Source organism: Tenrec ecaudatus, chromosome 4 (genome assembly GCF_050624435.1).
Source record: "Tenrec ecaudatus isolate mTenEca1 chromosome 4, mTenEca1.hap1, whole genome shotgun sequence".
NCBI lineage: Eukaryota > Metazoa > Chordata > Mammalia > Afrosoricida > Tenrecidae > Tenrec > Tenrec ecaudatus.
In genome coordinates, this window is record NC_134533.1 from 66,360,899 (window position 1) to 66,382,942 (window position 22,044).

At 40.4% G+C, this 22,044-nt stretch overlaps 3 protein-coding genes across 3 annotated transcripts; all 3 read left to right on the plus strand.

Moving 5' to 3' along the window:
- The first annotated feature begins 2,384 nt into the window (after positions 1 to 2,384).
- HBE1 (hemoglobin subunit epsilon 1) lies at positions 2,385 to 3,699 on the plus strand. The gene is made up of 3 exons (XM_075548548.1): positions 2,385 to 2,476; positions 2,598 to 2,820; positions 3,571 to 3,699. Exons 1-3 carry the CDS (start codon positions 2,385 to 2,387, stop codon positions 3,697 to 3,699), a joined length of 444 nt encoding a protein of 147 aa, XP_075404663.1.
- A 5,751-nt stretch (positions 3,700 to 9,450) lies between these two features.
- Positions 9,451 to 10,809, plus strand: LOC142446810 (hemoglobin subunit gamma). The gene is made up of 3 exons (XM_075548549.1): positions 9,451 to 9,542; positions 9,671 to 9,893; positions 10,681 to 10,809. Exons 1-3 carry the CDS (start codon positions 9,451 to 9,453, stop codon positions 10,807 to 10,809), a joined length of 444 nt encoding a protein of 147 aa, XP_075404664.1.
- Positions 10,810 to 20,637: 9,828 nt separating this feature from the next.
- LOC142446811 (hemoglobin subunit beta-like) lies at positions 20,638 to 21,836 on the plus strand. Its single transcript, XM_075548551.1, has 3 exons — positions 20,638 to 20,729; positions 20,859 to 21,081; positions 21,708 to 21,836. The coding sequence occupies exons 1-3, from the start codon at positions 20,638 to 20,640 to the stop codon at positions 21,834 to 21,836; spliced, it is 444 nt and encodes a 147-aa protein (XP_075404666.1).
- Positions 21,837 to 22,044: the final 208 nt, after the last annotated feature.

Sequence of the window (22,044 nt, forward strand, 5' to 3'; positions counted from 1 at the left end):
ATAGAAACAGTTTCACATGGCAAAATTGTGTGCCATTCAATAAGAAAAAATGAGAAATATCCGGGGTAGGTTTGGAGGAGAGAGATGTCTGGATAAACCTGAAATATGTACACATATTTTGAAGCACGAGACTTGAGAGGTAAATGTTCTATTAAATGGGAAAATATGGGAAGGAATTGAGGCATCAGAATGCATGCAACTGTGGGAAGAGAAACTTCCATGTCAGATAGAGGAAAAGAGAGCAATAGAGAGGGAAATAGAGGGAAGATTATTTCTTTTTCTGAAAATGTGAATAACTATTGCTAGATAAAGATTAAATTATATGGACAAGGAATATTTTTCATGCAAATGGAAATAATGGAATATATGTCAATTCTGGTTTCAGATATGTAAAGAGCTTGTAGGTTGTCACTTTGTCACTGTCATCCTTAAAACAAGAAGCAAACTTAATCAACTGGAGATCAACGAATTTTCCTGGAGCCATCAGGGGATTGAGGTTATAGAGTGAACTGACAACACCAAATCTAGAGATGGGTGCACCCACGGGAATAGAACTAAGATTTGTTTCACTGGAGTCAAGCCTTTTGTTTGCCCAAAAGACATCCAATTCATAAAGTTAACAAAGTGTGGAAGACTAGGTATGAACTGATATGAGAGGGAGACTCTCCTGGGGGCTTCAGTTTTCTGCATACCTTCCCTAGAATCTCTTCCATGTTCACCTTTCTACCAGAATTTTTAGGAGCAATTTTCTCAGATTTACCCTCCACATCTCATGGGGAGAAAGCAAAGAAGGGTCTCTTCAGAGGTGGGATAGGGGAGATGAGAAGAAATAATTTTGAAAGAAGTCCAGCACACCCTCCATAAAGAAGGTCCATTACCAGAAGAAAATGTTTTAATAGAGCCTTATCCCAGCTAGATAGAAGGGCATTTGCTGAACTTTAGGATCCCCCGCCTTTCGATCTGATTCAAAGAGGTAAACAAAAGCGAAAAAAATTACTTGGGGAAGTCTAAACTTCCAGCATACTGAAAGGCTGAGATTTATTCATAAGAGTGTTTTCCTTCTCCGCTCTTTCCCACCACCAAAATAAGACCCAGTTTATAAACAATAGATTACAGGTGAAAAGGCTATAAGATGCAGACTCGTTTTCCCATTGTCACCATATGAGTTCTGCTCACGAGGACTCAACGTGACACAGAATAGTACGATTTCACGGGGCTTTGCTGTTGTTGCTGTTTGCTCGCATCTTTGTGTAAGTAGGTCACCAGGTCTTTCTTCCTTGCCAAGGGACCTTACGAAGTTCTAACATCAGGCCCCAAACCAGGACAATACTGTTGACAGAATGGTTAAGCACTTGAGTGATAACTGCAGAAGCACTGGCTGGACTCCACCAGTCACCGCACTCTAGAAAGACGTGGCAGTTTGCGCCTATAAAGGTGAGGGCCATGGAAACCCGATGGGGCTCTTCTACAGAGCAAAGATTTCACACAGCCCAATTTCTGAGTATCTTATCTACCTGTCTTCTCCTCAGTTCCACCACTGGCAACATCAATGGTTTCAAATGCTAGTTTTTAAAAATTCAGTTTGATTAAAACAACTACTGAGAAGTTGTCTGACAGGTGAGAAGTACAAGATGCACCTAAAGGCAAGGAAACAGTTCCCTCTGAAGTCACAGAGAGATGGGCAGGGTCTTCTCCAGAATCACCGGTCGTATCCTTGCTTGCTTATGTACTCTAGGGAATCATCTCATGGTATTCTTTTGGGGACTCAAGGCCTCAAGTCCATTGTGTTTTCCTTGCTAGCTTGGTTATCTCCCACATTAACGATATATGGATCTTGTTTTTCCGGGAAGGCTAAGCTCAGATGACTTGGCTGCATTCAACTGAATAAAAGAGCTGGAGCTGGCTGAGAGTCTGTCATCAGCTGTCTTTTTATTTTTCCCCCATGACATTGTCTCGCCACAGTCACTAACCTTTATATCCAAACACCCAACCTACTTTAAATGGAACCCTCTCCCTATCACGGTCTTAGCTTCTCTCCTAGAGAAACAGAATGGAAGAGAAGGTATTATCCTGGAAGGTGATGTTGGGACAGAAGAGTTTGTTGAGCATGGGGAAGGAAAAGACAAAGAAAGGGCGTGTCAGAATTCAAGATGCATTATCACAAAGCCAGTGGTTAGCCTGCACTGCTGACCCTCTGCTGACCTGGCTCCACCACTAAGAGACGCAGTACCGCCTTGACCAATGGACCAATGACCTCAAAGTATCAGGAGAGGTGGGGACCAGAAGATCCAGCGTGAAGAATAAAAGGCCCCATCTTCCAGCGGCAGGACAGACCTGTTTTCTGGTTCATCTGTGATCACCAGCAAACTCCAAAATCCTACAGCATGGTGAATTTTACTGCCGAGGAGAAGGCTGCTGTGACAAGCCTGTGGGGCAAAGTGAATGTGGACGAGGCCGGAGGCGAGGCCCTGGGAAGGTAAGCTTCAGTCTTGGTGAAGGGGAGAAAAGGGTGAATACAAATGAGGAAAGTTGCCCAGAAATTGCCTTAAGATTTCTGAGAGGCTCGGGTTTTCATCTGCTGTGCCCCTATTTCATAGGCTCCTGGTTGTCTATCCCTGGACCCAGAGGTTTTTTGATACCTTTGGCAACCTGTCTTCTGCGTCTGCCATCATGGGCAACCCCAAGGTCAAGGCTCATGGCAAGAAAGTACTGACCTCCTTTGGAGATGCTGTTAAGAACATGGACAACCTCAAGTCTACTTTTGCTAAGCTGAGTGAGCTGCATTGTGACAAGCTGCACGTGGATCCTGAGAATTTCCGGGTGAGTTCAGATTACATTATATGCGCTTAAGAGCTTTTTGATTTGGAGCAATAATAGAACCAAGTCTTTGAATAGAAACGTCAACAGATAACTCTGAAATCATGAGTAGAGTTTGGTATTAGGGGGACAAGCTTCTAATTGCCATAAGCATGACCTCCTGGTCTCAGGAATCAAGTCAGTGAGGGCTATTAACAGTCTTAAGTTGTTGAAAAATATTAAATAGGAGAAGCAAAGTTGAGCTTTGGGTAGATTAAGACCTATTTCAAAGAAAGATTTAAAACTTATTTCGCACGAGTCTTGAGGATTAAAGTATAGATAAAGTTTGGGAGGGAGGGTTGGGAGATAAAGATATTTTTCTCAAAGAAAAATACAACTAATCCTTAAAAATAAACTAAACATGCTGTCAGAATTATATGCACATGAGAGTTGTCCACATTGATTGGAGATTTTCACAAAACTGCTTCTGAAAACACTAAAGCCACTGAAATCCTGCAACTGTGTGAGTAAGACAATTTGTAAATGAGTGAGCAAGACAAATAAAATGGTGAAATGGAGATCGAGGGTAGGGATATGTGTAAGCATAATGTTGAGTAAAGCAACCATGGAGAATTGAATCTAACTAACATTTTACCTGAGCTTCTTAGAAACATTTGATACAAGATGTGGGACATGGGTATGGGTGTTCAGTCTTTTGTTTTGTTTAAGAAATGTCTACTTATAATTTGTGTCACTCTACCTTTTATCTGACAGCTCCTGGGCAATGTGCTGGTCATTATTCTGGCTACTCATTTTGGCAAGGAATTCACTCCTGAAATGCAGGCTGCTTGGCAGAAACTGGTGATGGGTGTTGCCACTGCTCTGTCTCACAAGTACCACTGATCCCGCTGCCCAGTGTGCGAGAGACCCGGTGTCTACTACTCCCTTCTCCTTAACGTGGGGGCTGAGACTCAGTCTTGAACGCATAACTTCTGTTTAATAAAGCACATTTTATTCCGTAATCATGAGTGGTGTTTGATTTTCTTCGTGTTTTACTTTGGGGTTAAAGGATGAAACCTTTATTGACCGAGGGGTGGAAATGTCATAGGACGAAGCAAGAATTCTGTGGCACAGAATGCGCTGACTCCTCAATAGATGGTTGAAATTATGAGATGGTTCTGAAGCACCAACGAGCATATCAGAAAGGGCAAGAACTTGTGATGAATTGTGGCACACTTACTCCAAAGCAGTGGGTGGGAAGATCGTAAGCACTGCCTTGGGTTCTAAAAACCCCAAAACATAAAGGACATAATTGGAGTAGCTGCCAGTGTTTATTTTTAAGTAGCTAGAATGTAGATTGAGTTGGATTTAAAAGATAGAGTTTTCAAATGGCTGGGAGCTTTCTAAGAAAGAACCCCAGGAAACAACAGCAAACTCTTCTCTGAGAGATTCTACCCTTTCTATGGGGAACCAAAGATATGGCATTATCGTGCATTATCAATTGTTGGAACACAACATGTACTAAAATAAAGTCAGAGGCAAAACAAAAGTATGAACATTTGGTGATGGTGTTAATAAAGGCTCAGGGGCTAAAACTAGCAAGCTATCGCTTGGTGATCAGCATGGTACTAGTTCTCTGGAAGTAACCCAAACCCTAAACCAAACTCACTGCCATCGAGGCTATTTCAACTCATTGTGCCCCTTTAGAACAGAGTAGAATGGCCCTTTGGGTTTCAGAGACTTTAGATTTTTTAAAATCATTTTATTAGAGCTCATACACCTCTTATCACAATCCATACATAAATCAATTGTGTAAAGCACATTTGTATATTCATTGCCCTCATCATTCTCAAAACATTTGCTCTCCACCTAAGCCCCTCATTTCCCCTCCCTCCCCACTCTCCCCTCCCTCATGAGTCCTTGATAATTTATAAATTATTATTTTGTCATATCTTGCCCTGTCCAACGTCTCCCTTCACCCACTTTTCTGTTGTCTTTCCCCTAGGGAGGAGGTCACATGTAGACCCTTGTAATCGGTTCCCCCTTTCCAACCTACCTTCGCAGCACCGCCACTCACACTACTGGTCCTAAAGAGATCATCCATCCTGGATTCCCTGTGCTTCCAGCTCCCATCTGTACCAGTGTATATCCTCTGATATAGCCAGATTTTCAAGGTCAAGTTGGGATCATGATAGTGGGGGAGGAGGAAGCACTTTGGAACCAGAGGAAAGTTGTATGTTTCATCATTGCTACACTGTACCCTGACTGACTCATCTCCTCCCCGAGACCCTTCCATAAGGGGATGTCCAGTGGCCTACAAATGGGAGACTTTACATGTTAACTGAAGTAGCCTCATCTTTCTCCCACAGATCAGCTGGTGGCTTGGAATCACTGACCTTACAGTTAGCTGCTCAGCGCGCAACCTACCATACCACCAAAACTCTTCCGTGGAACTAACAGTTAATGTTAAGTACCAATCCAATGGATTTCAATTCATAGCAACCTAGTGGCAGAGTAGAACTTTCCCAGAGGGTTTTCTAGACTATAATCTTTTAGGAGAGCAAATCACCAGGTCTTTCTCACATGGATTCACTGAGTATGTTCAAACTGTCCACCTCTTAGTCAGCAACCAATCATAATACCAAGTTGCCACCAGGACTAGAAGTAGAGGAGAAAATTAAAAAAAAAAAAAAGAAGTAAGATAGAGTACCAGGAAAGACCAGATAATGCAGGAAGTTGAATATAAAAATGGAAGCTATTACTGTACTATTGGGAATCAAAAAGATAAAGTCAAACTTGATTCATGGACACCCTACAAAGCATAAGAAAACCTGTTCTTTGTGTTATCAAGACTGTAATCTTTAAGTAAGCAGCTGCTCTCATCTCTATGCTGCAGAGCAGTTGGGGGTGGGGGTGGGGCTGAGTTATTGTGCTTGCACTTAAGTGGAATCTTAACCCACATTTTTTACCATGGCTCCTCTCTTGGCAATGGTAACCAATATTCTTAAAATGTTAAGTAATTCAAGGAATAGGATTTGGGGTAAAATACTCTATGTACACAAAATAGACTTGAAGTTGTGAGACTAGCCACGGAATATTGTTCAGACAAACACATGAGTAGTGAAAACTGGGGGCTGGGGGCGATGAAGGATGGGTAAAGATAGAGTGAGAAAGACATGGAATTTAATTGATGGTGGAGGATCATAAGGGAGACTTGGAGATGACTGGAGCCCCTACCTTGTATGGATGCAAGGGAAGGGGTCAATGCACTGACATGGGGATTCTAGCAGTCCCCTCGGTGGGAGTAGTATTAATTGAATAACTCTTGAAGGAGTTATTTCTGGGGTGCTCAAGGCATCCTGTAAACCTCTCTTTGAAGGGCTTGAGACGTTTACACTTTCCAATTTAAAATGTCTCATATCGACCAATTTAACTATTAGGGATATCATTGTGTCATACAATGATCAGAAGTGATCATGTGGATTGCATTCTAATTCTGCACGTCCTCACAATAGGAATGAGGACCCAGTGGTCATTGTAGGATATCAACAAGGCTGGTCTCTCTAAGCCTATATTACGCCTTCCATTAAGTCTACTAAAGAAGGGTCTCACATGGTACCCAAACTCTAACCATTCAGTCAACAGATGACATTAATGCATAACTTTTAATTTATCCGTTTCTTTTCCTGTTCTTGTTTCTCATTTGTTATTCTGACTTTCCTAAGGTTGAAATGGAAGTTTGCACTTGGGGTTGCTAACCACAGAATCAGCCATTAGAACCCACCAGACACTGAATGGGAGAAATATGAGGCATTCTGCTCCCACAATGATTCAACCTTCATACAGTCTTGTGGAATCAATATATGATAACACAATATGTGCCTTTTGAGGGGGAAAAACACGTTTATAGGCTTGGGTTGACACAATGTCAAACCAAACCAAAACCAAATACACTACCATTGAGTCTTTTCCAACTCGCTACTAGTTGGTTGTCAGACACAGTTACATGGAACAAATGGAACACCTATGGTCAAAGTGAAATCAATAAGCTTTGGAAAGTGATTGTCTTAAAAGTATAAGAGAAAGCAATAGCTACGTGTGATTATTGGATCACTGTGGGGGTTTCTGGAAAGGCAGGGAGATAATTCACAGACAAAGGGGCCACAAGAGTCCCTTTGTCTAAGGATAAGCACATTAAGCTTATCTCTCATTTGCCTTCAGAAGCTTTGACTCCAGCCTCTGAGTTATCTTTCTACCCATATTCCATTCACTGAGTCCAGTAGAACTATCTTAATATGAGCAAAGACCTATGGATAACCATTGTAAAACATCTACTTTTGAAAACCCTGTATATCAATACTATACCTATACCAATAAGAAGGAGCCTAGTTGGTGTAGTGGTTATGAATTGGGCTGTGATGTGCATTGCCATCAGCTCAAATCCCCCATAACCCCTGAGATGGACAGAGTGAACTTTCTATTTCAGTCAAGTTGCAGTCTCAGAGACCCACAGCAGGTCCGTGTGAGTCAGCATTGACTTATCGACAATGAGTTTGAAGTTTGGTTTATACCACTAAGAAACTCTCCCACTCAGATATAGGTTGGAAGCCCACAAATAATCATAGTTAGGACAAGAAAATAACTATTGAAATCTTGACAATACCTTCTTTTTTAGCCTTCCTCACCAATGGCAGACATCGACTCCACATGAGATTATGAAGACTAAAAGGATTCTACTAATATAAGTTTAGACAAATTGATAGGTTAAAGTATACAAAGCATGAAGATAGAGATACCTTCTAATCAGCTGCACAAAGACTTCTTAATCTACATTTAAATATCATCAGTTTATCTAGTCACAAGAGCAAATAACAAAGCCATTTCCCCAAGCCTAGATATCTCAAACATCCAGGTCTGGTTTACCTACCACTTTCAGAGAAAACAAAACAAAAAGAATCCATGTATTACTTCTCCCTGAGACATTAGAAATACTGATTTGTAAACAATTGCACTGAATTAGAAAGTGTCTAGAGTATTAATGTGTCCGCCCTAACAATCTGCAGACTAGTTGTCAACCAATAGAGCCCACACCTCCTTAGAGTTGGTTTAACAAGAACGTAGCAGGCACAGAGGAGATGCTACCTAGCTTAGAGTTTTAAAATGAGCACTAGGTGTCTCAGAAGACTACTGTTTACAGTGGAAGCCCTAACTCCACACTGAGTACCCAGAAGTTGAGTTCTTTCTGACCTTGGACCAGCCATAGAAAAAACTCTGCCTTCGGGCAAAGTGTGTTTGCTGTGACTCTCCTGGCCAGCCCTTGAAGGAGCAGTCCTGGTCCTCTGGAGCTTATCTGGCTGAGACCACGAGGCACAGAGTTACAATCTTGGAAACTTACAGGGAAGTTTGGCGCTGTGTTATAGGATCACTGTGAGTCAGAATGGATTCAATGGTTAAAGGTGGGAAAAGGTTATGTGATCGTGAGTCATAAGTGAGCCACTGTGGTCAGAGGGCCTGACCTCATCTTGCCAACTTTTCAAGTCTGTAATAGTGTTCTGATCCCAACCGTGGTCCCTTTCCCGCTTCTATGGTCTCATTTGTCACTGTGACGAATTATCCTGCTGTCAATTCTGATTTTGTGACAGTTTTGTCTCCCACCTCCTATTTAAGTAGCTACAAGTCATTTGGACTTGTTGATGAGCTCATGCTGATGAGTTCATCAAAACATAGGGCTTCCAGCCAGCACGTACACTTTGCAGCAGGAAACGTGCGTTCTCTAGCATGGTCAGACACTCACTGACACGAAGGCAAACACTTTCATGCAGGCTCTTTGTCTAATAGGCTTTCTTTGTTTCACACAGATCCAGGTATATAGACACAGATCTAAGGTGTCTGTTCCAAATTAGATTTCTTAACACTGCTGTATCCCTGCTCTCAAATCCCTGTTTTACAGGAAGAGCTAGGGTTTGTGAGCAAAAGAAAACATCGGCTTTTTCTGAGCTACAGATTGCATTCGTTTCAAAGATCGCCACGGTAGTCTTCCCTTGAATTTCACCTTTAACTGAATGAGGCTTATACTTCATCCCATCAGAATGTCTGTGCCAATGCCTTTGAGTGGCTCCAGGTCTCTGAACTTCCCAGATTCTTTGTCATGTTTCAGCTTTAAACTACAAATATCTCAGGGGATGGGATAGTGGAAAGAACATAGTGAAAATGGAAAAGTCCTAGAGTTTTGTATGACAGGAGAAGGAGAGTAGCTCCAAAAAAAAAAGAAGAAACAAATTTGTATAATTCATTTCAAAACAAATGAAGAAGGAGGAGGTGGAGGATGATGAAGAGGAGGGGGGAGGAGAAGTGGAAAGGGAAGGGGAAGCGGAAGGGGAAGGGGGAGGAGAAAGAAGAAAAACAAGAGCCCAGAGTCCTCCTGGGGCCCCCCAGACGATATCACAAATGCAAATGTGTGTGTCTTAACCCTTCCTTGCTTTAACTCCACCCTTGTGGTGGGCAGCTCAGCCTTGACCAATAGCCTCCTAGCAATAGGAGGAACAAAGGGCCAGTGGTCTGGAAAAAAAGAATAAAAAGGCAGCACGTTCAAGCAGTAGTACAGCTGTCCCTCCGACACATCTGTGGCTACCACAAGCTCCAAGACCAGACACCATGGTGCATTTCACGGCTGAAGAGAAGGCGGCTATCACTGGCCTGTGGTCTAAGGTGAATGTGGAACAGGCTGGAGGCGAGGCACTTGGCAGGTAGGTAGATTCCAAAAGGCAAGGAAGAGGGGGTGGAATTAAAGAAGCTGAGCTTGGTACAAATATAGCCCAGTGACCAGGTTTTGTGACAAGCTCTGATTTTCCACATGTATGTTCCCATCCTATAGGCTCCTGGTTGTCTATCCCTGGACCCAGAGATTTTTTGAGGGCTTTGGCAACCTGTCCTCTCCTTCAGCCATCATGGGCAACCCCAAAGTCAAGGCCCATGGCAAGAAGGTGCTGACCTCTTTGGGGGATGCTGTTAAGAATCTGGAAGACCTCAAGGGCACCTTTGCCCATCTGAGTGAACTGCACTGTGACAAGCTGCATGTGGATCCTGAGAACTTCAGGGTGAGTTCAGAATATGTTTGGTCGTCCTTATGTTTAGCCTCGAGCAACTTAGGCAGCTGAGTAGTTATCTAACCATCAATGAAATAGTTGTAGATCTTGAGCTTCTAATAAAGCAACCCCAGTGGACTAAATTTAAACGAAATGGTATGGCAACAAGGTCCTAGGAGAACTTTCAGAAATCTAGAATGACTAGAATAAACTGAATAAACCCTGTTGACTTTTTAAAGGAGACTTACACAGAGATGAGGGAATGCCTTTGGGAATTGAGCGTCTGTAGATGAAAGAACTGTGCCTTGCTTTCTTCCTTCATTTGTTCTCGTGCCACTCATACTTTGCTCAATAAAAAGAATATGCAAAGATACAAGCAGGCAGATATTGGTAAACTCTAGCAAATAAATGTAGGTGGCCTTGTACATATTATAAAGCTTTGTCCTATATTAGTTGAACATTTATTAAAACCCTTCTTATTCCTCCTTTCCAACTGGTTTGCTTTAAAGTCTAGGTCCAGGACGAAGTATCTCTGAGGGAGGAACCATTTGAACCATTTGCCGCCCATAGTAGTTGGGCGAGCAAGCTCGAACAGTGAAATATTGGGCAGGAGCAGTGTAGAAAAAGAATAAACTAGATCTGATTCATAGCTGAGAAAGGCTGTAGTCTTGAGGAAACTGACACAGACTTTGACTTTGCTTGGCATTTGGGCAACCCGATACTTGTAAGCCAAGCTAGAGCTCTCTGCTAACCATACAAATCCATATAACTGTATCTACATCCCTTTCCACCTCCACAGCTCCTGGGGAATGTGCTAGTGATTGTTTTGGCACAACTCTTTGGCAAGGAACTCACCCCCCAGGTACAGGCTGCCTGGCAGAAGATGATGACTGGTGTGGCCAATGCCCTGGTCTCCAAGTATCACTGATCCTCAGAATAAGGAGAAGCCTTGTATTTCAAATGATAACCTCATAAATAAAGTATTGTGTTGAGAAATGAGATTAAATGGACTCTTGTTTCTTTTTCATATATCTTTTAGTAAATGAGTTCATAGAGATTGTTTTGGGGCTGTGTGCTTTCTCTCCATTTAATTATTGCCAAAGGTGGGTATTTAGACAAGAAAATGAAAGTCGGAGGCAATAAAGAAGCATAGACTTGGAATTCATCAAAGGCAAGCAACAACTCTGGGAGCGTTTGGTGGGAAAGGAAGGGCTCTGTGGATGACGCTTCCTTAAAACCAGGAGATTTTAGAGGAGGGGAAATAGACATCAGGGAAAGCAGGAGAGGCAAAATGGGGCAAACTAGCAAGGATGGGACTCCTTGGGGGGCGAAACAAACAAACACCTGTCATGGAAGAGGTCCAGGTCCAGGTAGGGCTTGTAATTAAATGTCGTTTAATGCAATTCATTGTCTAAGAGCACCTGGCTTTTCATAGCCTTCTTGAGACTAGATTGAGTTTGGAGAGGGTTGGGCATCAGAGTGGGGGATAATCTATTTTAAAGGTTAAACACTGAGACTTGGCCATAAACTTTCTTAAAGACCTTTAGAGTTTAAGTGATGAGATGTGCATAAGGAAGTTAAAATGATTGGATGCTATCAGGAATGTCCAAGTGTATGAATTAGTTACAAAATTCCCTGGTGGATAAAACATTGCAAGTTGCTGGCTGAGAAGGGTGGCTATAGATGGAGAAAATGTTCCAGGTCAACCCTTGCTATGTAAACAAAAGGTCAACATCTTGAGATTAGAATTAAGTGGAAAATAATTGGCACAGACTAGGTGGGTAGGATAAATAAATAGGAGTTAATATATGAAGGAGAGTCTGGCAAACAACATGGAGATGGGCATATCTAAGCTCTTCTGTGTTCCCTCTTGCCACAAGGTAGGATTCAGGCATGCCTCCACTGTCCATCTTTCTCTACCTCCTTTCTTGGCTCCCATGCCACTCTATGTCTATAGTGGATTCAACGATTTATTGTAATGGCCATAGATAACTCACAGATAATACTCAATGATGAGGTTATTAGGGAAGTTATAGGTTATCGAAATTCAGGATCAGCAAACAGTAAGGATAGTCATTGGTCCACAGCAACCCCTCTCCTCAGTCAGCAGCCAAGTCCCTCTGGTTCTCAGTCTCTCAACCATGCAATAGGATATACCCATTGATCTATAACAATATCTCTCCTCAGGCAGCAGCCAAGTGTTTTTCCAGTTCTCAGCCTCTCAGCCATGTGTTCCCTTGGCCTTTGTCTTAATGGGCCAGCCTGGTGCCCAACCTCAGAGCCCCATAATCTCAGACCAGTTTAGGAAAAAGTGTCTAACAACAGCACCCTTTCCTTAACAGACTTTCTCCTGGCCTTATAGTTTCTTTCACTAAAATTAAACAAAAATATGTTGTCCCATTTGTTATATTTTCCCAAGCACCAGACTTTTGCACTTTGTCATTCCCTTTCCAGCATTCTTTGTCTAACGTTCTTGCTCCTTATTGATCTTATCACTAAAGTCCACTGTAAGGTCTTTATCCTGCTACTGATTTTCTATAGTCTCTTGCTATCATATCACTCTATATATTTTCTTCCTATAATTTAATATCCTCTGACATTCTCCTCTTTTGTGAGTTATTATTTATACTAGTATCTTTCACTAGTCTCCAAGCACTAAGAGAACAAATATCTCAATTAGAATTTCTCTCAGTATTATAAATGGGTTAAAAGCCCTTTCTACAAATATCGATATTTATGTACATTTTTTCTGGATATTTAGTTTTCTCACTTGTATTTCTGAAAATAAATATTAACCCATTTGATGGCAGAAACATTGTTTATGAACCTCATTCCTTTGCACACAGCACAGTGCTTCCCAGGAAGTTTGTACACAATATATACTGGGTAAACTGAGGAAATAATTAAGTATTACAAAAGCAGACTTGTTTTCCCTGAAATTTCATTCACAAAGAATTTTGGTGGGAAAACATTGATTTCAATACAGTAATAACCTAGTATTATGATCATATATTTATGATGAATTTCTTCTTTTCATTTTAAGCAGTTGCTGAGTCCGCTTCAATCTTCTTCCCTATTCTTCCCACCAATCAAAAGTTATGTAGCATGAATATCGTCTGTCACATTATGAATTCAAAGAGTAATTATCTTATTCAATGCATCTGTTACGGTTTATCTAGGAAAATATAAAATGTGAATAAATAATTCATGTTCGCATTCAAGCAATTGGTGGCACAGGTGTTGAAGGGCTCAGAAGTCAAATAGGAGCTAGTGCTTCAACTCAGGTGGTTCGCAACAGCACGCAGCCTCTCTAGCCCCAGGCCCAGAAGAACAGAAGAAAGGGACGTTGATAGTAGGGTCAGCACTGGAAGTCTTCTGGAGTGAGCAAGGTGTTTGAGACTCCCTGAAAACAGCTGTGTAATGGGCACGTCTTGATGTCAGTCATAAAAGAGACAGCTGCTGTAGGAGATCCTGCCAAACATAGAAGGGCATCTGACAGAGATAACTTACTCATTATCATTCTTCGGTCAATTCTTTTCTTGGTAGAAACTATCTAAAAATCAAAGGGCAGGGGATCCTGGGAAATATAATTTATCAATCTTGTAGAAAACCAGGGGAAGGCTGAGGAACACACTTACACAGTAGACAGAAATTTATAAATATAGAAAACAAAAATTGTATAGCAAATGAAAATTTTTTATGTGGGATGATAATCATAATGATGAATGTAAGATGTGATGAAACTGTGAAATTCTAAGAGAAGTTAGATTAAAACACTAGATAACAATATTATAAAAACATAAATATCTATTAAAATAGTACAAGTTGCAATACTTATAATGTGCATGATATCCATTGTACTTTGTCTTCATATACATTTATTGAATAATAATACCTGAATATTATTTATTAGGTATAATAGCCCTTTTAGTAAATAAAATAGCATCAATAAAATCAATATGTTTTGTCATACAGCAAGATAGCAATACAATCGGGATTATTAAACTTACTCTGGGCATATGAAAACCAAAATAGTTAAGTAATTTGTTTAGGGTATCCAGTTAGCAAGAAACCCTAATGGAGCAGTGTCTAAAGCACTCTACTTTGACCAAATATCAACAGTTCGAACTCATCAGCTCTATGACAGAAAGTTGTGGCAATCTGCTTCTATAGAGATTAAAGCCTTGGAGAAGCTGTGGAACAGTTCTACTTTGTCCTATATGGTCACGATGAGCAGGAATGGACTTTCTGACAACAGATTTATCCAGATAATAACTTTGGTAGAAGGATTTAAGAGAGTAGACCCAGATGGGTCCTAAAACCCTTGGTATTTCTCTTATGCCATGTTGTCTCTCTTATACCATTCTCCTTCCATATATTTCCCTTTCGTCACACTTTTCCTTCTTATCTGGGAGGAGGACACGGCTTTCCACTCCTATAGAGTTGCACAGAGGCGGTCCTACCCCTTCCCATACGGTTACTATGAGTAGGAATCAACTCAGCGGCAGTAAGCTTTATTATTTTCCTCCTTATCAAAGCTTTTTATTACCAACATTCACAGACTTCTCTGCCGCCTACTCTGACATAAATCTGGCTGCTAATACAACCAACGTTTGCCTTACTCTAACTAAAATCAGTTGAATTTCTAAAGCAGTGGGCACTTGTGGGACGTTGTCATATTTCACATAATTACATAATGAGGGCATATTTCATTGCCTTGTAATTCCACATTTAGTCTTGATATTCAACGAAGTTTCCTCTTGGTCCATTTTATTTTATATTTATTATGCTTTTTATGGATGTTCTCTATTATACCTATGCTTTTAAGTATAACCTGCACAATCACTACATTAGAATCTCTCTGATCTGTCAGATCCACAGATTAAACTGTCTACTAGACAGTTTGACATTGACGTTCCATAGATACTCCAGTATCTAGATGTCTGATTCATTTTTTTTTGTATCAAATGGCTTTACCTAAATTGTTCTGTTTTAAGTTGATTGGAATGTCATATAGCCATTCACCAAAGCCAGACTTGAAGTCTCCTTAACTTATTTCCTCACCTCTGGTGGGTGGTGGGTTACAGTTGACTGCAAACCTCAAGGGCACCAGTTTCACTCCACAAGCCACCCCAGAGAGAACGATAAGACTTTCTACCTCTATAAAGATTTATAGTTGAGGACACCCAAAGAAGCAGCTCTACTCTGTGTTACAGGGTCACAATCAGTCTGAATCAACTCAAAGGTGGTGGGTTTGGTTTGGGGATTTTTTAATCAACTACCCTTAGAAATTCAGGTGGTATGATAGGGTAAGCATTAGACTGTTGAAGCTATTTGACCCTTTAAAAATTACAAACCCTTGAAAAACCTTATATAGTATTGTGAGTTGGAATTGACTCAATATCAGTGGGTTTCAGCAATCCTAGGAAGCCTGGTGAAACAGTAATTAAAGCACGTGGCTATAACCAAAAGGTCATAGGTTCAAACCCACCAGGTATTACATGGGAGAAAATTCTATTGGACAATTCCCCTCTTTTGTATGAGTTCAGAATGAGACTGAATTGACATGATAGCACTTAACAGCAACCAATAACCCAATTCTGCTTAAGGAGTCAATCTATCCATATCTCTTCACCACCACTCAGTCTCCAATTTTATTTTTTCAATATTTCTTCTCAGAAAATAGTATGAACTAATATCTAATTCAGAATTTATTTCATTGTACATATGCTCTCAAAGGAATCCATGAATTTTTAAATAACATGATCATGTTACTCATTGTATAAAATAATTTAAATGATTAGATCATCAATGTTTCCATGCAAGGTTTTTCAGTGAATAAAGGTCAAACTATAATCCTAGAGCATTGAAGAACATTCTTAATCTTTGAACTTTTTGTTTGAATTTGGGTGAAATTTAAAGATCAAATTATTTTTCCATTCAATGATTTATACATAATTTATTTTGTGATATTGTTAGTAGTCTCCTCAATATAATAATACTCTTCCCACTTCCTCCCTGGGCTCCTTGTTTTTATTTATCTTTTTTTCCTATCTCTTCTTGCCTTCTGAGCTCTATTTTTGCATGAATGCTGCACTTTTTGGTGACTGTATATGGAGTGGATTCCTCTCTGGTGTTAATATTCACTTTATAGGCCTTATCTATTGTTTGGTTTTTAAGATCAAGTATTTTGGGCACAATACCAGCAGAGACTAAATTCTGGAAAAGGACAAAATGCTTGGTAAAGTCCAAGGTTCGCATAAAAGAGGAAGATCTGGAATAAGAAGGATTGAAATAAGGGGCTGTATCTATGGGTTCAAGCATAACAACTATTGGGAGGATGGCGCAGGGTGGGGAGAGTGTGTTCTGTAGGTCACTATGAATCAGAAATGACGGAATAGCACCCAACAGCACCATAATATGGTCTGATTGGAAGTTGTTCCTTAGGTATCTAAGAAGTACATTCTTTGGCATTTTAGTAGTGTCTATCAAACCAGTAGGTTTGATATTTTTTATTTTGAATGTTTCTCTATTTTCTTTTACTTTTTTTCTGTTTAGAATCTTCCATTGTAATTCTGTTCAGACCAATTCATGGTTGTATCCCAGCAGCTTCTTATTCATCTCATTTCAGAGTATTGGACTATCTCCTTCAGTTTTAGGTTTTCTTGGCCCAGATGAAGAGAGACCAATCAATGCATATTAAATTGATACACACAAGCTTAAGAATTCACTCATCACTCACTGTTGATCTTGCATCAGGCATGATTTCGTGATGATATCTTTTGTCCTCTATTGGGTGTATGAAAACAATTAATGAATTGCAGACCTCATCAGCCTCATGCCCAAAATGTATGCCATCTAGATGATGATATATTTTTATCTTCTTTAAGGCTTACTAAAAATGTCCCCATAGGACATATTTTCATCTAGGCTCTTTCCCCCTAGCTCACAAGTTACACATGAGTATTCAAACAAATCTGAAGTCCTCTCTCCTTGGCTAGCAGGACAAAGGCTAAGAGGCCAAGGGACTGGGGAGCCAAAAGGCAAGGACCACTGTAGGATTTTCTGTGGGCAGTGCTATCCTAGAAGAATTGTATGCTGAATAATTTTGATCCTAAAATGCAACCTAAAGAAAGCCTATGTTAGGCCTTCAGCAAGACAGACACAAAACAAATGATCATCTACATGAGGGGACCCTCAGCAGACACAGAACATAGAGTCCACTGGAGTCTAAGGAGTCTTCCGACGGAATTTTCTCCAAGACATTTTTCTTCCAGTAGTTTTGACTTTCTTTGCCAACATCTCAACTCGGGTGCATGGACTCTTCTCCAGTCCTTCCTTATTTATTGTCTAGTTTTCATATGCATGTGCAGCAATAGAAAATACTGTGGCTGGGGCCAGGACAATCTAGTCCTCAAAAACTAAATTAAGAGGAAAAATAATGTTTAGAACTATGGCAGATGTTTCATTCATTCTACATTTTTCATTATCTTACATATTCTGGAAACAGGATGAGGAGCATTCTAATACTGTTAAACTGAAGCCCCCAAAGTATTCAAGTCTTTTGGTTTCTGAACCACAGTATTCTCAAATGTATAATTAAAGATGAGACAGAATATCACTAACTGTCCTACCAGATTTGATTAAATTATTTTTCAAAGTTAAAAAAATAAAATAAATGGAAGTTGTATATATAAAACTTCCCTGGGAGACATTTTCAGCAGAAATGCTTGCAAAGACAGTGACTAGGAGACAAATTTAGCAATACACATAATGTGAACTCAAATTCTTGTGACAGTGCCAGCCCATGAGACTGCCAAGGTCAAGTATGACTTTCATCAGCACTCTGTAGGACCACACCAGGCCTTAGCCCATTGCTCACAAAACAGGTAGGGCATGAGCCAGAGGTGGATATAAAGGAAGAGCAGTCCAGTGGCTGAGTACACTTGCTTGTGAAACAGACTCACTCACTAGCAACTACACAGACACCATGGTGCACATGACTGATGCCGAGAAGAAGCTTGTCACCACTGAGTGGGGCAAGGTAGATGTGGATGCTACTGGTACTGAGACCCTGGGCAGGTGAGTGTTTAGATTGTAAGTGGGTTTTAGGAGTGTTCATTGGTGGTGTCCATGGGGACACAGAACAATTTTCCAGGTTTTGGGTAGGTGCTAACTCCCTCCATCCGCTATGTTGCTTTCACCTTTCAGGCTGCTGGTTGTCTACAAAACAAGGATTCTACAAAATAGGTACCCAAACTTACAAAGAAAGTGTGATGAATTTGATGGTTCAAATATGCAGTACTAATTTTTGATATTGCCAGCATATAATGTGGTCTTAAACAGCCTAAATGAATGAATAATAAGGTTTCTACTACTTCCCTGCTTAATGCGTACTGGGGCTTGATCAAGGACAATGTAACCGAGAGGAATTACTGAAACCAAAATGAAGGCTGAACATTACAGTGGGGCAAGAGGAAAGTAAAAGGAAATAGAAGAAAGAACTAGGAGGCAAAAGAAATTTATATCGGTATAAATACATGCATTTACATATGCAAATATATTTAAATACAATGATAGGGAAATAGATTTATGTACATATATTTATTTAAGTATTAATTTAGCAGACGGACATTGAGTCTCTACTCCAGTACTCCCTCAGCACAAGAACACTTTGTTCTAATAGCCAAGGATTCTGTGATGCTCACCTTCACAATAATATCACTGAAGAAAAAGCAGGTGCATAAGCAAATATGGTGAAGAAAGCTGATGGTGCCCGGCTATCAAAAGATATAGCATCTGGGGTCTTAAAAGCTAGAAAAGAAACAAGTGGCCATCTAGCTCAGAAGCAACAAAGTCCACATGGAAGAAAACACCAGCCCATATGATCATGAGGTATCTATGGGATCAGGTTTCAGACATCAAACCCAGAACAAAAAATCACAAAATTTCCCTGTCCATTCCTCCATCTCTGAAATAATTTCTTCAGCACTGACTGTAGCAATAGATTGATAACCTTGTTTACCTCTGCTGACTCTCATTAATTACAGTCTTATTTGGCTTAAATTGTAATTGGGGGTGGGGCGGGGACAGAAAATATTTTATGGCTTCCTGGATATCTATAATTTAGTTCAGTAGTTTTAATACAAAAAGAATAGAGATATAGAATTTAAATATTTAAAATTTTCATTACTCTCTTAAACGTAAAGCTATGAAAGCCTAAACAAATATAAATTGTATGTAAAGAACTATTTCAATATTTGAAACATTACACATTAAAAAAGCTGTATCTACTACAAAGAGGGGAGCATTTCCTACCTGACTCTCCTAAATCACACTGTTATCATCAGAATCTCAGCATAATAAAGGTGAGAGCATGGGAAGTAGGGGGTCAATATTGGTTGCCAGTGAGTATTAAGAAGAGATAAATATTCAGGAGAATATACCTGAATCAGGAGATACTTTAGGAGGAAATATGAGACATAATAGAAATACAATCCTTTCCTTTCTGAGAATTGATGTAAGAAGGAAGATACTGAAATGAGAGATGATGGAATGTGTGCTGACAAGGCAGGTGGTGACCCTGGCATGCTATCTAATTAAGGGATAGTGCTCCTGTTGCTTCTCTAACTTCATGCTTTCATTGAAAGAAACAGAATTCCACACTTCAGAGGCTTTTCTTACTCTGAAAATAACCAATATCTTAAGGTAATTAAAGAAAGCAAAAAGCTGGCAGATATACTGATAAATTGATATAGATAGTAAATTTTAACAGGAGAAATTACACAGATACACAAATTTTTTAAAGTGTTGGTGTGGGATTGTGGGGAATAAATTTGAGTCAAGGAATGAGAGTAAAAACCTAAATGTAAGGAAACTAGGAAAATAAATGATTTCAGGAAAAGTTGGGATGCCTTTCTACATTCCTATTCTACCTCTTAAATAAAGGGGGAAATCCTGTGTCTCTTCAGAGTATTTTCTGAGAACACACCCGCAAGACAACTGAGCTGTTCTTCTGTACCGTAAAGTTCGCTCACCACGATGGTTGTAATTGAGTGTACCTCTTTGTATTTCATCTTATAGTGAGAAAACTGTTTTCATCTCTGGCTCCCAGAAAAAGAATATAGTGACTATTGTATAATGCATTATATTTATTCATTATTCAATGATCATGTATTTGGTTAAATGTCCAGATAAAGAAACAAGCAAATGAATAAATGCAAGTTCATTTTCCTAAGAGGTAGAATTAATCCAAATCCGGGGAAGAGAGACATACTTAATTTAGAGAAAGGCATTTCCTTCTTTCTACCCTTTGACCTACTTGCATGTACCGGAAACACAGAAGTAGCTCCATTGAGATAGTCTCAGGATAGAACAGAGTAAATGAGATCTCTCCACTCTCTACCCCACTTTCCTCAATGGTATACCACAGATTGAAAGGAATATCTCCAAAAACTATTATTTGTAAGACAACTAAGCAAACAAGCTCAGAGAAATGCTTGAAAGCAATGGCAACAGTAGACAAGCAGAAAGATAGTGACGGTTCAAATGAATTGCTGATGACAGTGTGAGCTTGCCAGAGTGCCAAGGACAAGTCTGCCTATCCAGCCCTCACCCTTAGTACCACACCCAAGACTCAGCCAATCCGCTCTCACAGGAAAATGAAGGACTGGATATAAAGGAAGAGCAGTCCAGTGGCTGAGTACACTTGCTTGTGAAACAGACTCACTCACTAGCAACTACACAAACAGACACCATGGTGCACATGACTGATGCCGAGAAGAAGCTTGTTACCAGTGAGTGGGGCAAGGTAGACGTGGATGCTACTGGTGCTGAGACCCTGGGCAGGTGAGTGTTTATATTGTAAGTGGGCTGCAGGAGTGTTCATTGGTGGTGTCCATGGGGAGACAGAACAATTTCCCAGGTTTCTGAGAGGTGCTAACTCCCTCCATCCCCTATGTTGCTTTCACCCTCCAGGCTGCTGGTTGTCTACCCATGGACCCAGAGGTTCTTTACCTCCTTTGGGGACCTGTCCTCTCCTTCTGCTATCATGGGCAATGCTAAGGTGCAGGCTCATGGCAAGAAGGTGCTGCACTCTCTCGGTGATGGCCTGCAGCACCTGGACGACCTCAAGGGTTTCTATGCTAAGCTGAGCGAGCTGCACTGTGACAAGCTGCACGTGGATCCTGAGAACTTCAGGGTGAGTCTATAGGAGTCAATGGTTTCCTCCTTGTCCTGCTAGAGCAAGCTTCTTTCATGAAGTGGGGAGGGGCCCATTCAAATTGGGAAAGTGGTGTCCTGCTGTCCCTCTGCTGCCTCTGCCAGCCCTCTTTGGCCTTTCTCCTTCCAGAATCACATTCACAAACCTGTTTCCTCCTCTTTTCCTCTATTTTTGGCCATAATTTTTCCTATATTTATTTTTCATATTCAACTCTTTATTTTGAGGTTTTTAAAAATAATTAACTCGCTTCTTTAAATCTACTGGTTAAGTGTTGTTTCTTTGGCTTGTTTTCCATATACTTTCTTTAATTTTTTACTCTCAAGTCAAGGAAGATGAAGCAGATGAATTTTGAAACCTTACGTGTTTAAAAATAATGGTGATATTCTAAAGTCCAGAAAAAGATTAGTAGGGAGAAATATGTCTGTTTATAAATTCATGCTGATATGGGAGTATGAGCACTAGCTGTAGGAACTACAATTCAGTGTTCACACTGCATTTTTTGCACATAAAATCATAAGCACAGTTGGTGACATGGCTAATATATTCTACTTCCAAGCTAAGACATTATTTTACCCAGCTAATTTTTTTTTATCTTCCTTCCTCAGCTCCTGGGCAACATACTGATAATTGTGATATCCCGCCACGCTGGCCCTGAGTTCACCCCGCAGATGCAGGCTGCCTTTCAGAAGATGGTGTCTGGTGTGTCTAACGCTCTGGCTCACAAGTACCACTGAGCTCCAGGCCTGTTGCTTCCTATCCACTAGAAGGCCCCGCTTCACCATGTCTCTGAATTGGAGGAGTTACTTGCTTATTTTCAAGGGCACAGCTTTGCCTAATAAAGTACTTTGTGCTTAACTTTCTGACACTTTGCATTTATTTCAGCTCTCAGTCACTCCTTTATGTGGAAAGGTTCCTGAAAGCCCCTGAATGTGGGACTCCTGG

What these genes read in the sequence shown, in the direction of transcription:
- HBE1 (XM_075548548.1), top strand. Translation starts at nt 2,385, where the DNA reads ATGGTGAATTTTACTGCCGAGGAGAAGGCTGCTGTGACAAGCCTGTGG. An exon ending in GGAGGCGAGGCCCTGGGAAG is followed by an intron (nt 2,477 to 2,597) that starts GTAAGCTTCAGT and finishes CCTATTTCATAG; the next exon opens with GCTCCTGGTTGTCTATCCCT. An exon ending in TGGATCCTGAGAATTTCCGG is followed by an intron (nt 2,821 to 3,570) that starts GTGAGTTCAGAT and finishes TTTATCTGACAG; the next exon opens with CTCCTGGGCAATGTGCTGGT.
- LOC142446810 (XM_075548549.1), top strand. Translation starts at nt 9,451, where the DNA reads ATGGTGCATTTCACGGCTGAAGAGAAGGCGGCTATCACTGGCCTGTGG. An exon ending in GGAGGCGAGGCACTTGGCAG is followed by an intron (nt 9,543 to 9,670) that starts GTAGGTAGATTC and finishes CCCATCCTATAG; the next exon opens with GCTCCTGGTTGTCTATCCCT. An exon ending in TGGATCCTGAGAACTTCAGG is followed by an intron (nt 9,894 to 10,680) that starts GTGAGTTCAGAA and finishes CCACCTCCACAG; the next exon opens with CTCCTGGGGAATGTGCTAGT.
- LOC142446811 (XM_075548551.1), top strand. Translation starts at nt 20,638, where the DNA reads ATGGTGCACATGACTGATGCCGAGAAGAAGCTTGTTACCAGTGAGTGG. An exon ending in GGTGCTGAGACCCTGGGCAG is followed by an intron (nt 20,730 to 20,858) that starts GTGAGTGTTTAT and finishes TTCACCCTCCAG; the next exon opens with GCTGCTGGTTGTCTACCCAT. An exon ending in TGGATCCTGAGAACTTCAGG is followed by an intron (nt 21,082 to 21,707) that starts GTGAGTCTATAG and finishes TTCCTTCCTCAG; the next exon opens with CTCCTGGGCAACATACTGAT.